Genomic DNA, 16,083 nt, shown 5'->3' with positions numbered 1-16,083 from the left:
GAGACAAATCATTCTTAAGGAAGGGAGAAAAAAGGCTGAGGATGGAATTATGTACACAGAAAATTACTGTCAGATTTTGAGCCACCACCATCTCGAAAGCATCTGATTGGTGGAAGCTTTAATTTTCCAGCATGACAATGATCCCAAACTCTGTCAATGCAGTAAAAGCATACCTGGATAGAAAAACACCCAATGGAACACTATCAGTCATGGCCTCCACCCAAACTCAAACATTACTGAAGCAGTGTGGGATCATCTTGATAGAGAACCAAAAAAAGGCAGTCAACATCCAAAGGAGAGCTTTGATTGTCCTTCAAGAAGCCTGGAGAATTATTCATGAAACTACTTGAAGAAATGACAAGAAAGCTGCCTAAGAGAGTTCAGGCTGTGTTGATCAAAAAGATGTCCATACCAAATATTGACTTTCAGGCTCATGAGGATTGTACAAACTTTTTTCTTTTTTTTTCTGTGTATACTGTATTTGCATTATATATGCACCTATTTTCGATTTTCCCAGGAACATATGAAGAAATGAGGGATGGCTTGAGATTTTTGTTCAAAGCACTGTATTTCTGCATATTGTACTCTTGATCCTTAAGGCATGTTGATACTTTCCATGTTTTGAATGCAAAACTTACTTATTGTGATATTGATGTTTCTTCTTTAGTAAAGAATCAATATCCTTCCTCCACTGCCTCACGCTGACTATTAATAAATGTTTCTTCTTTTTTCCTTATTCACTGTCTGTATCTTAGTATCTGTTAGCTAACAATGGTGTCCTCTGCCTCCACAGCAAGGTAGCCATATCTATTTTGACTAGATCTCTATTTGTAGCCCATTGGCCTGCCAAGCTAGAAAGAAAAGTAGGATCCATAGCTTTGCTCAAACACATGTAGACACACTCCAGATCTTTAAATGGGACCACAGCCAGAAAGCAGAGGCAGAGGTGGCAACTTGCTGCCTAAAGGTTTATGATTTTGAAATACAAAGTTTACAAATCTGTTATTAGTCGCACATTTCCAAGAACTGAATAGTTGTTGTGTTTGTCTGTTCTGCTAGTTTGACTGTATCAGCTCATGTAATAAAGCCGAGGCACACTGGCAAGTAACTCAGACTTGATTTCATGCTGATCCACTTCCCAGGGGAGAGATATGGCTGCTTTTCACATAATTGGAAAAATAGTGCAGTCTGGAGGCAAATAAAGTTGTAAAGCAAATTTTGCTTTAGCTGAATGTAAATTACAAAGCTGATACCTTACTTATATATATATATAAGTAAGGTATATATATATATATATATATATATATATATATATATATATATATATATATATATATATATAAAATTCCAGCTTACCCTAACCCTAACCCTCCTCTACCAGAGACCTGAAAGCTTGAGGGTTCTGTGCAGTACGGTATCTTAACTGTTCTCAGGACTGCGCTCTTCTGGACAGAGATCTCGGATGTGTTCCTGGAATCTGCTGAAGCCATTCTCCCAGTTTGGGGGTCACTGCCCCAAGTGACCCGATTACCATGGGGACCATTGTTACCATCACCTTCCACATCCTTTCTAGCTTTTCTCTGAGCCATTGGTATTTATCGAGCTTCTCATGTTCCTTCTTCCTGATGTTGCTATCACTTGGTATTGCAACATCTATCACTACGGCCTTCTTCCTTAATTTGTCCACCACCACTATGTCAGGTTGGTTTGCATAGCCTTCACCTGGGGTTTTGCCTTGTGTGGTAGACCCCACCCTCTATTGATCTTGTGCACAAAACTTGTTTCTGTGCTCCCATAATTAGTGCCTCTGTGCTGTCTGTCAGTCCAGCTTTGTCCAGCCATCGGTAGGATTTATCTATATCAGCCACTTCTTTTATGTGCTGGTGGTACACGCCGTGTAGAGACCTGTCCTTCCATGATGGTTCCTGTTCTTGTACCTCTTCTTTCTTGGGTTTCTGCTGTCTGAGGTACTCAGTAAGCCATCTTTGTGGCCATCTTCCTGATGTATTCATGAATCTTTGTTGTTTCATCTAGGATAGTGGTTCTAACACTCACTAGTCCTCGGCCTCCTCCCTTTTGCTTAGTGTACAGTCTTGCAGTGCTGGATTTGGGGTTTGTCTTGATGTCAGTGGCTTCTATTTCCTCCTTTGGCCAGCTAATTATCACAGTAGGGTATCTGGCAACTGGCAGGGCGTAGGTGTTGATTGCCCGGATCTTGTTCTTCCCATTCAGCTGACTCTTTAGGATTTGTCTTACTCTCTGTAGGCACTTGGAGGTTACAGCTTTCCTAGCGGCCTCTTCATGGTTCCCATTTGCCTGTGGGATCCCAAGGTGCTTGTAGCCGTCTTCATTGTCTGCAATGTTGCCTTCTGGTAGTGCAATCTGCTCAGTTCTGACTACCTTCCCTCTCTTTGTTACCATTCGACTGCACTTCTCCAGTCCGAATGACATTCCAGTGTCATTGCTGTAGATCCATGTGGTGTGGATCAGTGAATCGATGTCTTGTTCACTCCCGGCATACAGCTTGATATCATCCATGGACAGGAGGTGGCTGATCTTTGCTCCATTTTGTAGTCAGTATCCATAGCCAGTCTTGTCAATGATCTGGCTGAGGGGATTCAGGCCTGTGCAGAACAGCAGTGGAGACAGAGCATCTTCTTGGTAAATCCCGCACTTCATGGTGACTTGTGCGATTGGCTTGAAGTTGGCCTCTAGTGTTGTTCTCTACATCCCCATTGGGTTCTTGATGAAGGCTCTATAGTTCTAAGCATTCCAGGATCCATGTGTGTGGCATCGAGTCATAGGCTTTCTTGTAGTCAATCCAGGCAGTGCACAGGTTGGTCAGTCTGGTCTTGCAGTCTCGAGTGACTGCTCTGTCTACCAGTAGCTGGTGTTTTGCTCCCCTGGTCTCTCTGCCAATTCCTTTCTGGACCTCGCTAATGTATTGAGCCATGTGCTTGCTCATCTTAGCTGCTATGATGCCTGACAGGAGTTTCCATGTTGTACTGAGGCAGGTTATGGGCTGGTAGTTGGATGGGACTGGTCCCTTCTGGGATCTTTGGAGATCAGGACTGTCTGGCGTTACGTTGAGTCAGCTGTACCAAAAGGGGTGGCACCTAAGGCTGGAGAGAGCAAGCCACACCCAGTGGGTCAAAAAATCACATCAGGCCCTGCTAGGGCCGTAACACCGGCCTTCAGTCAGCCATTCTGTGTGCGTCTTAGCCTCTAGCAGATGGTTCATTTGTGCTGCCAGGTGGAGTGCAGTTAGCTTCTTAAGCCAGTAGGTGTGTATCATGTTGGGGCATGGAGCTGTCCAGCTCTTCAAATGTGAGACTCTTTCCAGGATGTCTGCCACTGTGATTGTTACTGGAGCCTGTTCAGGGAGGTTGCTGTGGTCTGCGCTTAGATCCACTAGCCACTGAGCACTGGTGTTGCATCCTTCTCCCATATGCTCTTCCAGTACTGCTCTGTCTCCAGCTGGCTCTGAGCTGGCTAACTTCCCTCCGTGCTGCCTTGATCTTAGTCTCTATCCATCTTTTCCATGGAGGGTATTGCTCCTTATGGCCTTTCCTCTCAAGGATCACTGCTGACGTGGTATAGATCAACTGATTGGTTTCAGTGATGGTCAAAGTAGGGATTGTCCATAGTGCTGCATTCGCATCTTCTAGTAGACTTTCAGAGGGTACTTAACATAGTCTTAGTCTGAATACTTAACGTATTCAGAGTACTGGTTGTAATTAGTGGAGCTTGGTACCCAATCTTGGAGTGTGGGGATGATGAAATCTCCCCCTCTGACCTGTCGTCCTGGCTCCCCAGTGAATGTTTATCTCTAGTCTCTTGCTGTTACACAGTTAAGTAGGAGACACCTTGATTGCTGAACTTGCTGAACTGAATATTGCAAAGTCCATTAAGTGCAGTTATCCAGAATTTACACAATAAGTTCTTGGAAAATCAGAAAATCAGAACCAAACAGAATGAGCACTCTGGACATTTTAATGCCCTGTTGTAATAATTTGTAACAGAGGACATGGGGAGAAAATAGTTTAATTATTTTTGTGGACAATTCAAGAGTGAGCTTGCACTGTATCTCTTAAGCCCAAAGACTGCTGGGAAATGTAGTTGGAACAGTTGGCCCCATGGCTACAGTTTGAGTTAATGACGTGTGAAGACCAGCTGTAACTGTGTGACATGCACGCCCATGCATGCCTGCAAGTGCTAGGCTTTTCTTTCCTAATCACTGCGATGTGCTCGGCTGCCTGCCTCGAGAACCAAAGGTCCGGTGGGCTTCATGACCTCTGTGATGTAAGGCAAATGAAAAAGAAAAAAACAGTCAGGCTTTTGCTGACATTGCTTGAACTGTCATCAGAGTGGACACAGCTGTTGATCACATAAAAGGATGCAGACAGGGGCCAGAAAACCCACTGATAGTGTGATAATACAGTGTTTTGTACAATCATTTAATACATAATAAATTCCTTTTTGAAAGTGATTTCAAAGGGAACACTTGAAAGAGACTTCTTTTCCTGCAAATGTCATCTTTCTGCTGTTTCTCTTTATTTAGGTAAAGGTTGTGCATTGTCTTCCAATTACTCAAATAGAGTCTGTCATTTTCCTCTGAGTCACCCAGGCAGCATCAGGGCCCATACAAAGAAATCTCACGTTAAGCCTTAATTAACCAGCTTCTTGTTTTTGGACTCACCTGCTCCCAAAGTGCTCACACTGTTTTTAGATGGGATTACTGCTCATTTATCTCTCCTTCCCATTTCCCTCTCACTGCTGTCATAGGTAATAGCTTCTCCTCATGTCTCCTAAACACGGTTAAGGCTATTATGTGGCAAGCGCACGGCCCCATTTGGAGAGCTGTAGTCTCATTATGTGTTGAATGACTTCCCATCTCATCTGCAACACTTTTCACAACTGGATTTTCACATAATGAAAAAGATAACTGCAGTGCATGGTCAATCTAATGGTATTCCGTGTTCCCTCATAATAGCACAACTACCGCCATTCTTGGACACCTGAGACTTAAAACATAAATGACATTTGGAGGTTTGAAGTCACGCCATGTATGAAATTATTGACACTCACTGTGTTGTTACTGCTTAGTCATTTAAAAGGCTTATCACTGACTCCAGGAGAAGAGACAACCAGCAGCATTACCATATCTGTTTCACTTGAGTTGCCTACCACAGTGACTCATCAGCGGTCAGTGCACAAGAGAGAGTGTTGACATTTATATTGTGTGTTTCTGCAAAAATCTTGGCACTGCAATGTCCATCTGATTATCATTTATTTTCACAACACTCCACCTCATGACCATCTGGTTATCAAGTTATTCATTTATGCAGCTCCTCGAGTGTGCTTTGTGCGCTCTGGTTATTTATCAACTTTAGCTTCAGATTCAAGAGGCTGTTTTTTCCCTTATTGTCCATGTTGGCAGAAATATTAAAGGTTGTTCTTGAAGATTGAAACGCTATTTATCTGTTCTCTTACAGAGCATGATGGACAAGCCTGCGATACCAGAGTACAAGGTGGCAGCAGTGCAGAAGTCGCGCTTTATTCTGCTGCACTACAGTGTTTCAAAAGCACTGTGGGACTGGCTCATTCTGCTGGCGACCTTCTACGTGGCTGTCACCGTGCCCTACAACGTCAGCTTCACGCCGCATGATGATTCCATTACAGCTGCACGCTCCACTATTGTCAGTGACATTGCAGTGGAAATGCTTTTTATTATAGGTGAGTTTTGAAAGAAGTAATTGGGAAAGATGTTTTGTTTTTTTTACAAGTGCAAACAGATGAAGTTTTGTCAGATCAGTGTCCAACTCAAAAATTTTATGCTGTAGTTTAGAAACCTATCAGTTGTGAAACTCTAAGCAGATACCAGTATTGAAAATAACAGTTTGGCCAATAGTCGATGCTAATACTGATTTTTTTTTTTTTTAGTTTTCAATGTTACTTACTCTCTCTTTGTCCCAGGAAATAAGAAATAAGAATAATAAGAAATAAGAAATCTCCTTTATGAAAAATAATTCCCATGTTTTAAAGTCTTTGAACTCTTCTTCACTCTGCTTTTTTAAATAAAATTAAATATTTATTCACCAAATAAATATTGGCCCCTGACAACAGTAAATAATCTCATCATCTCATTTGCCAAATGAGCCTTTATCAATATTCAAAACGTATCATTGCACCCATCATTTTTATTACTCATAATTCTTTTTAAGCATTTTTTTATATGTTGATATAAAATTGTACTCCAACATCTATCCATTTTTTGCCATCTATGGCACCATGGAAACCAGAATCTCTTATTCAGGTTACCTGGGTTTAGGAGTCCCTTCAGGATGTACTTCGTCTCTTTGAGGGACTCGTCTTACTTCAGTAAAGCACCCAAGGGATAAATTAAGGTGGCTGACTTGCAACATTCACCTCTGAACACAGGTTTGGAGTTTATGTCAGATAGTCATTCTATCAGATAGCCGTTACCTTGGCACAAACAGGCTTGAGATTGCTTGTTTTTGAAAGCTCACTTATTTAGTTTCTTCCCATTTCTACCCAAATGAATAATTAATGAATTCCACAGTAAAGCTGAAAAGGGGCATGTTAGTCTAACTCATTCCAGGAAGATGGTGTATTGCAACATCTTTTTAATTTTTAGATATTTTTTGAATGTTTGTGCTTTCTAAAGTACACAAATACTAATTATTCAATGAAAATAAATTTGCATATAATGATGAAAAAAAAAAAAAAATCATAGCTTAGAGGACAATTGAGGCGTTGCTAATTCCAACTATACATGCAAAGGTTTGCATGTTATGTGCCTGCCATATGGTGACATCAAGGTTATGTCTTGCGTACATACTGAGCCACATGCCCTCAAATTGTGAAGTGACTATGAAATGTCCCAGCTGTTTAAGTTTTAACTTCTTGGGCATATTTCTTTAAACATACATGGTTATACACTCACTGGACAGTTAGGTACACCTCACTAGCATTGGGTTGGGTCGACTTTTGCCTTCAGAACTGCCTTAATGCTTTGTGTCAAAGATTTAACAAGGTGCTGCAAACATTCCTCAGAGAGATATTTGTCCATATTGGCTAATAGCATCACACAGTTACTGCAGATTTGTTCCACCACATCCCAAGGTGCTCTATTGGATGGAGGTCGTTTGAGTACAGTGAACTCACTGTCATGTTTAAGAAACCAGTTTGAGATGATTTGAGCCATGATGTGTTATCCTGCTGGAAGCAGCCATCAGAGGATGGGTACACTGTGGTTATGAAGGGATGGACATGGTCAGCAACAATGCTCAGATTGGCTGTGGTAGTTAAAGGATGCTCAATTGGTGCTAAGGGGCCCAAAATGTGTCAAGAAAATATCCACCACACCATTACATCACCACCAAAAGCCTGAACTATTCATGCAAGGCAGGATGGACCCATGCTTTCATGTTGTTTATGCCAAATTCTGATCCTGCCATTTGGATGTTGTGGCACAGGAGTGGCCAAGTTCAGTGTGTTGTGTGTTCAGAGATGGTCTTCTGCATACCTTGGTTGTAACGCGTGGTTATTTGAATTTGCTTTTGCCTTCCTATCAGCATTCTCCTCTAATCTCTGAGATCAACAAAGCATTTTGCCTAGAGAACTGCCTCTCACTGGATATTTATTCTGTTTCACACCATTCTCTGTAAACCCTGGAGATGCTCGTGTGGGGAAAATCCCAGCAGATCAGCAGTTTCTGAAATACACAGAGCAGCCCGTCTGGCACCAACGACCATGCCACATTCAAAGTCACTTAAATCACTTTCTTCCCAATTCTGTGCCTAATAATATGAGCAGTGAGTGTTTATTTGAGAAATATAGATTAAAAGGATGTTATTAACAAAGAGTACATTACTTTTAGTGTGGTCTGAAATTGCATCACATACAGGTCAACCAGAGGGACTGAAAGCTGAGCTTTGTGGTCTTCATAAATATAAGAATGACTACAGGATCATAATACCTACCACTTTATATTCAACTGTCTTTCACTCTGTTGGGAACATTTATTTTTTATAATTGCATATTTTCAGACATCATCATGAACTTTCGCACCACCTTTGTGAGCCAGTCAGGCCAGGTGGTGTATGAGCCACGCTCTATTTGCATTCACTATGCCACCACTTGGTTCTTTGTGGATCTGGTGGCTGCCCTGCCCTTTGACCTGCTGTACGCATTCAATATCACAGTGGTGAGTACCAGACCCTCTATATTATATTTCACAAAAGATAAGATTTGCATGTGTTTGAGTGTTTTGAGTCCAGGTTATGATATTCAGCTTTGTACTTTTTCTTTTCCTCCTTTTCTCTGTCACACCACCTTCCATGTTTGCCTCTCCACTTCAGACGTCTTTGGTCCACCTGCTTAAGACGGTACGCCTCCTGCGTCTCCTTCGTCTGCTTCAGAAGCTTGACCGCTACTCCCAGTACAGCGCTATGGTGCTGACCTTGCTAATGTCTGTGTTTGCCTTGCTGGCTCACTGGATGGCCTGCATCTGGTACATGATTGGACGCAAAGAAATAGAGACCAAGGAGAACTGGGACATAGGTGAGTCTAGTTGAGGCCTTGCTGAAGTGCAATCTGTTAATCTGGTTTTGATGTTTCATCTAGTGAGGGTGAGACAAGAAGACTTTTTTTCTGTAAAGGATCAGTAGAATTCCAACTGGTTTTCATGTTTTCCCATCAAATATAATATTGCCTCCTGCAAAAACTGAGTAGGCATTTGTTTTGTTCCTACTCTGCTATAAATAGTAATTGCTTACTTACCTGGTGTCTAGCTTCTCAGTGGTGAGACCGTACTCTGACACTCTTAATATAAACAGCCTGAGACCAGCTCAAAAGCTTTTATAAAAAAATGGCTGGTAGCTAGCAGCACACGGATGCGTCAATGAATGATGCATGCTTTTTATGTACATTTTTTTCTGATGGGGAGGTGAAGTCACAGCTGCTAATTAAAGCTTAGTACTATTTATCCCTGGAGGACTAGTTCTAATTCTAGCCTGTCCCAAACCAACATGCCTGGCTCCTGACACTGCTCATAATCTCTTTCTATTACACAGATAAACACCCACATACAGGTACAAATATACACATATTTTCCTCTTAGATAACACATTGCAGTCCCATCTTGCCACTACCATCTATATGAAAATAACAAAAACCAAAATTTTGCTACATTGATCTCTAAACGTTCTACCTCCTTTTCCAAGGGTGGCTTCATGAGCTGGGCAAACGTCTGGAGACGCCCTACATCAACAGCACAGTGGGCGGCCCGACAGTGCATAGCTCCTACATCGCTGCCCTCTACTTACCCTCAGCAGCCTGACCAGTGTGGGATTTGGCAATGTCTGTGCCAACACTGATGCTGAGAAGATCTTCTCCATCTGCATCATGCTCATCGGCGGTACGTCTGACCCCAGGATACATTCTCCCTCTGGCATCCTGGCAAAACACTGCTTCTGTTTGGCATCCAAGTACAACAAATTCAGCAGGAATCAAGTTGAATGCTTTGGCTGGCCTTTAAGACACAGCTTGCTGTCATCTTCATATCCCAGAAACAGCTGAGATGGCAATTATTGATGCAACATACCAGAAGATAAATAATAAGTGTTTATTTTACTGCTCGTCAAATCCATGATGAAAGCAAAGTTGTAACTTGTAGCCACTTTGTGGATCAAAAGTAACCAGTAATTGTGAATGACTGGGCAGTGATCCATATAATATACACTTTATGGACAAAAGTAATGGGCCACATACACATGTTGCAGCATTTCTTCCCTCCTAGATATTCCACAATCAGCTGTAAGTGGTGTTATTGCAAAGTGGAACTGTTAGGAACCACAGCAGCTCAGCCAAAAGGTGGCAGACCACGGAGAGTTACAGAGGGGGGTCGCTGTAAAAGTCACCAATGCTCTGTTGACTTAATAACTGCAGAGCTCAAAACCCTCTCTGGCATCAGCAAAAAAAAAAAAAAAAAAAAAAAAAAAACTGTGTGTCAGGAGCTTCATGGCATGGATTCCACAGCCTAGCAGCACCTGTAAGTGTAATGAGTAGGTAGCCTAGTACTGTTGTCTATGTACTTTATTTCTCTGTATCATCACCTTCCTAAAATAACAAGTCATTTTTAACTAAAATTTTATTTCTGCCTAAATCATTATATTTTCAATATTTGGTTCCATTTTTTGTGTTTTCTGAAAAAAATACATTAAAGGAACAGTAAAAGTCACCATAGAAATATGCTTTTGTTGTAGTTTGTTTGATATTTATTCATTATTAACCTTATTTTTAACCAGGAAGTAAAACTTTTGAGAAGTTAAGAATATCTTGGGGCAGATGCACAGCATTAACTATGCTGGCCAGAAGAAACCCACAGAGGCATGGGGAGAATATGCAGGGCCCTGCTAACCAACCACTGAGCCAATGTACTGCCTTTATTGCAGTTATTAAAATTGAACTCATTCATATTGTAATGAGCAAAAAAAAAAAACTGCTTTCAAAATAGGATTTTTAATTATAATATGTTACATATTTAAAAATATCCAGCCTTTATATAAACACCTTTGTTTCCTTCCCTCTTACAGCACTGATGCATGCACTGGTCTTTGGTAATGTGACCGCCATCATCCAGCGCATGTACTCACGCCGTTCTCTCTACCATACACGTATGAAGGACCTGAAGGACTTTATCCGTGTCCACCGTCTGCCCCAGCAGCTTAAACAGCGCATGCTGGAGTACTTCCAGACCACATGGTCTGTCAACAATGGTATAGATGCCAACGAGGTAGGAGTCCCTTTCTTCTTGTTGTCATGTAATATCTTTGTACATGCTGTTATCTGCCTTCAAGGAAATTCACAGCACTGTTTTTGTGAACAATTAAACCTGCTGTAAAATTCATTCCCACCCCTTTGAAGCTGTAATTGTTTTTTGCACAACACATGGTTGCCTATACTCCATCAATTGATAGCCCATTGAAATTCAAAAGAGGGTGACTGGTGGCAACACAGTCTATTCCCTAATTACTAATCAGTGTCACACCTCATTACATCTGTCACACATCCCCAGCTCCTGCATGACTTCCCTGACGAGCTGCGGGCCGATATCGCCATGCATCTGAATAAGGACATCCTCCAGCTGCCGGTCTTTAAGGGGGCCAGTCGCGGCTGCCTGCGCTCACTTTCTCTTCATATAAAAACCTCATTCTGTGTCCCGGGGGAGTACCTCATCCGTCAGGGTGATGCACTGCATGCCAACTACTTCGTCTGCTCTGGCTCTCTAGAGGTGCTGAAAGATGGCATGGTGTTAGCAATATTAGGTGTGTATTGTTGTCAGATTACATTTTTAGTATCGTGTTTTTGTGTTTTTGCACATTAAAGTAAAGTGTAACAGGGAATTTATGATCTTTTGGATTTTAGGGAAAGGAGACTTGATTGGCTCGGACCTGCCTGGAACAGACCAGGTGATCAAAACCAATGCTGATGTGAAGGCGCTTACCTACTGTGATCTTCAGTACATCAGTGTGCGTGGCCTAAAAGAGGTGCTGGAACTGTACCCCGAGTATGGCAGCGTGTTTACCTCCGACATCCACAACAACCTCACCTATAACCTCCGTGAAGGCAGCCAGGATGAGGTACCTTATGCACAAACCTACAAACCTGAAAAACGAACACCTGAAAGTCCAGACGCAGTCAGTTCAGTAACAATAAATGGCCTTCAGAAGATATTACACATCTTGAAATTAAATAACAGATATAATAAAATTATGCTGAAATAATTTGGCACATTATGTAAAAATGATAACAAATTTCTTTACTTGCTTCCATTGAAAGTAGGTGTATGAATGTCATGGCCAGACGTCTTTATTTATTTTGGATATTACCTGTAGAAATTCAGAAAACAATCTTTCATGAATTGGATAATTCCAAAATTCATATAGACAATTATGAGATGTGGTGGAAGGAGAGATTAACATCATAGATGTTATGCTATCATGTAAATATGGACCAAAATCTCTGAGGAAGGTTTCCAGGGCCTTGTTGAATCTGTACCATAAAGAGTTATGGCAGTTCTGAAGACAAAGTGGGGTGGGGGACCCGCTTCTAGCTAGTTGTACCTAATTAAATGTCCGGTTAGTGTATGTAGCAAATGCTTGTGTTGCGCCAATCCACAGTGGCACAGTGGGTAGGCGCTCGCCTTGTAGCCGGAAGGTTGCAAGTTCGAGCTCCTGTCCCTGTGCTGCGTTGCGTCCTTGGGCAAGACACTTAAACCACATTGCCTAACGGTAGTGCCAGTCTCTGGCTGCATGACCGCAGATGTTCATCTCTGGATGAGTGATCTGGAACGAACATTTCGTTGTGTGCCTTGTGCACGCAATGACAATGAGTTGAATCTAACATCTAATAGGGCCATATCATTTCTGGACATTGTTCTGTAATTGTTTTAAACAACCCACACCTGAAACATTAAACTATTTTAACTTGAGAAAAAAGCCACAATCATGGCTTCATTGGTTATTTTGTTGAACCATGCAAACAAAACAGATTCAGTCTTTCATGTGTGACTGATAAAACTGACAAAGATCTCCAAGGACTTCCACAATCTCACCTGCGGTCTCAAGCATTGTGTTTTTGCTTCAAGCATTCCTCTTTGTTGAATCTGGCTTTTCTCATTGGCTTTAATCATTTCTTCTTTTTTTCTTGGGTTATTTGTTTAGTTTGGAACACGATAGACATCTGTGCTGGTTGTGTTAATTAGCGGATGGCTTTTCTCTGTCAGGCTCAGGGAAAACAACTTTAATTGTATTAATGAGCACTTCAAAGCAGACTGATTGTGTTGGTAGATTTAATCCATGAAGGGATATCAAAGAGGAAAATGACACCTTTACACAATCTGTACATTTATAACAAAGATATCTGTGCCCTAAGAATGAATGTTTAGTGTATAGATGTTGTGTACATGATTAAACATTAGTAAAGTTATGTTTTCTGATTTAAACAGGCTTCTCTGAAGCATGGCTGATTTTGAGTACTAGCACTTCTCTCTGGCCATCTGCTCAAGGTTTATGCTCAAACACAAAGCCAGGGGACTGCCACAGCCCTGAAAGGATGAAGGAATTGTTTTGCTACCTGACTGCCAGGCCATACACACTCCTGACACACACAACATTCACAGTTGTATTGGTATCATCAACATTCTCACAGTGAGTTTTTTTAAGGTGGAAATTCCTGCAGGAAGGGCTGGTGAAGTTGGAGGACTGTATACTGACTGCACAGTAATCAGTCAGTCATAGTAAAACAGTGCCAAAGAAACAGATTGTGGGAATGCTTATTACAATATAAGGTATCCAAAAGGGACTACTTTATCTTCTGTAAATGGGGAAAAGCAGATTGCCAGATGGAAAATTAGTTGGTTTTTTTTGTCAACTCTATAATTTAATTTCAGCTTTTATTGCTGTGCTGTCAGTGAAATTCTTTTCACTAGATTTTTGATGAGAATGCAACAGTTTTTGTTGTTGTTTGTTTTGTTTTTTACTTTTTTACTCAGCAAACCAATTGGAGCTGAGTGTCTTATGTGGAGAAACTAAAAATATCAGATACCCAGAAATTTGTGATCATCAGCTAATTATGCAACTATACCACTAAAAATTGGTATTATTGTTAGTTTGCTATTACATGAATGACAGCGTGATAATGTGAAAGGGTCACTCACGATGAACCTGCAGCTCTCCCTGGCTTGGTTACTTAAAACTCATCAGTTACAGTATTTGTCTGGCCTGCATCTTGCTTCACCTCCATGCAGACTACTGACTTGCTCTTGAAATACTTAAAAATATTAACGATAAAAGTAATGATATGTCAGTGTTGTCAGGTTTAAGGTCAGGTTGAATGGTTTGTTGTGGTTCGGGTCTAAGACCCAGGAGTGTTGCTTATTTCTTAGGGGAGGTGAGCTTTGAAAGATCAGGGATGACTGTGTTGTCCTGGGCAGACTGGGAAGGTCATTCCACCACCGGGGATCCAGCAGAGTGTCAAAATTTGTTGGACTATAATGACCATGTCGCCACAGGGAGAGTTAAGTAGTCTGTAGTCATGGCGTGTGAAGAACAAGTCGGTCGGTGCGAGTTATGGGGATGTGGCTCCCTTTGGAGCCTCAAATTGACAACAACAGTTTAACAAAGTTGATAACGGTACCCGCTGGTAAGCAATGATGGCATTGTACAAAAATAATATTCATTAGTAGACATGAGCTCAGAGTTCTTAGTATAAAAATACCAACTTGGACTGTATAGAGTGCAGAGTCAACAACTGTCTCAGATGACCTGCCCTCAGACTACATTAATGTCTCTGTAAGTGCAATCTTTCACTCTGAGGGATCATAGACAGCTCCCTTTAGGTTATCTGGAAAACTCTCTTCGCACTTGACTGGATGAATTTACTCTACAGTGTACTGCTTCAATTTCATTTCAACTTGTTGTACCAGACGTGGCCGTTCATTTGCTCAGTCATTATTCATTCACCTGGTTTATATTCAGTTTTAGGTTTTCTACACTTTAGAAGTAAAGAAGCTCCAATGAAATGTATTCTGAACTTGAAGGAAACATGCCCCACTGTGCAAAACCCTACCTACTTACTTGACAGACATATACAGTATATATAACATTTAATAAGTCTACTGTCAGGCATAGTTTGCTGCTTGCATGTGCATGTCTTTTTGTACAAGATAGCATACTTGTGACTTTGCTATGTGGGACACCTGTTGCATTGCAGCTCCGTTAATTGATATGGATGTTCATTTAAAGTCAGTTGGAACCAATGGCTAGTTAATCATTCCATGTTGCTCCAGGGTTAGTTTCTTTAGAAGGAGAGTTTGTCCCTGTCTTAAATAGATTCACACTCATTTTCCCCTCTGCCTCTCACATAAGCACCACTTTCAGAAGTGAGTTTTCTTTTTTTTTCTTTTTTTTTACCTCAGTATTGTGCATCAACAGAAGATTAAATTTAAGGAAGATCCTCATTGGTTTTCCTCATTGAAGAGCCTTCTTGGCACAATGTTGCTAGAATGGCACACTGTGACTCGTGTTGTCACAGTAGCCTTGTTGTCAGAAGCACATTTTTTGCACACGAGGGAATGATTCGCACTACCACAGGTTTATTTGCCACCCAGATGTTGATTATGTTAAGTTGCTAACAATCTCTCTCCACACACACCAGAGAAAGACAAACTTCCACAGGAATCCCAGCACAGTCAAGTGTAGGAAGAAGATTGAGCGTGTAATTCCACTCGTGTGGCAATGGCCGCATCACTGGCCAAGTTCATTTAATTAGCGACACCAGTGGATGAAGCAGTAATTAACAAAAATGAGTTGTAGAAAAGCACAGAAACGTAATGAGTGAATATGTATTAATTTCTTAGGATTTCATTGCAATGATTAATCTAAAATGTTCAGGGTTTAATACACAGAGGATTGAATGAATAAATAAATGTATTATGTCTTTCTTTCTTGTGCCTTTCTTTTTGTCATCGCAGGGCCTCAGAAGATTTTCAAAGTCACCGAGGCTTCCCCATGTGAGTTCAGTGCAAATCCAGTGTCCTTCTAATCAGGTTTAAGGTTTTCAGACTTCTTTCCTTAACATACTTTAAGATTAAGATTAAGATAGTGTTTATTTGTCACATGCACAGTTATACACAGTACAATGCACAGTGAAATGTATTTTGTACCTGCAACCATATATACACACACATATAAATAAGAAGTTATAAGTTGTAAGTTATAATAAATATACAACAGCTGGTATTGAATTCTAATATACAGCTGGCAGGCCCTTGACACAGTTGTTGTCATGCCTATCAAAATGTGGGGTCTCATCCACCCATTTTATTCTGGAATTTACTGTAATGCTAGTAAGTGCTTTGGGAGACTTGTGTAAGGACTTCCCCTACATGAAACTCACGTGGAACAGCAAGAGCAGTTCAATCCCCCGAGCTGGCTCACTAACTGGGTCAATAGCTCCTTTAATTGGAAACATTATGAGCTACTTTGCTCAGCATGT

The 16,083-nt window shown here is 41.1% G+C and overlaps 1 protein-coding gene across 1 annotated transcript in view; it reads left to right on the top strand.

The window, feature by feature from the left end:
• Window positions 1–16,083, top strand: part of LOC115798206 (potassium voltage-gated channel subfamily H member 4-like) — a 44,795-nt gene that overhangs the window by 21,847 nt on the left and 6,865 nt on the right. Inside the window, 9 exon segments of the mRNA XM_030754963.1 lie at window positions 5,496–5,736; window positions 8,073–8,230; window positions 8,385–8,586; window positions 9,249–9,344; window positions 9,347–9,442; window positions 10,620–10,819; window positions 11,102–11,351; window positions 11,452–11,666; window positions 15,560–15,598. Of these exon segments, the coding sequence (XP_030610823.1) occupies window positions 5,496–5,736; window positions 8,073–8,230; window positions 8,385–8,586; window positions 9,249–9,344; window positions 9,347–9,442; window positions 10,620–10,819; window positions 11,102–11,351; window positions 11,452–11,666; window positions 15,560–15,598 (1,497 nt within the window).

Source organism: Archocentrus centrarchus, chromosome 19, assembly GCF_007364275.1.
Source record: "Archocentrus centrarchus isolate MPI-CPG fArcCen1 chromosome 19, fArcCen1, whole genome shotgun sequence".
NCBI lineage: Eukaryota > Metazoa > Chordata > Actinopteri > Cichliformes > Cichlidae > Archocentrus > Archocentrus centrarchus.
This window is presented reverse-complemented; position numbering and strand designations above follow the sequence as displayed.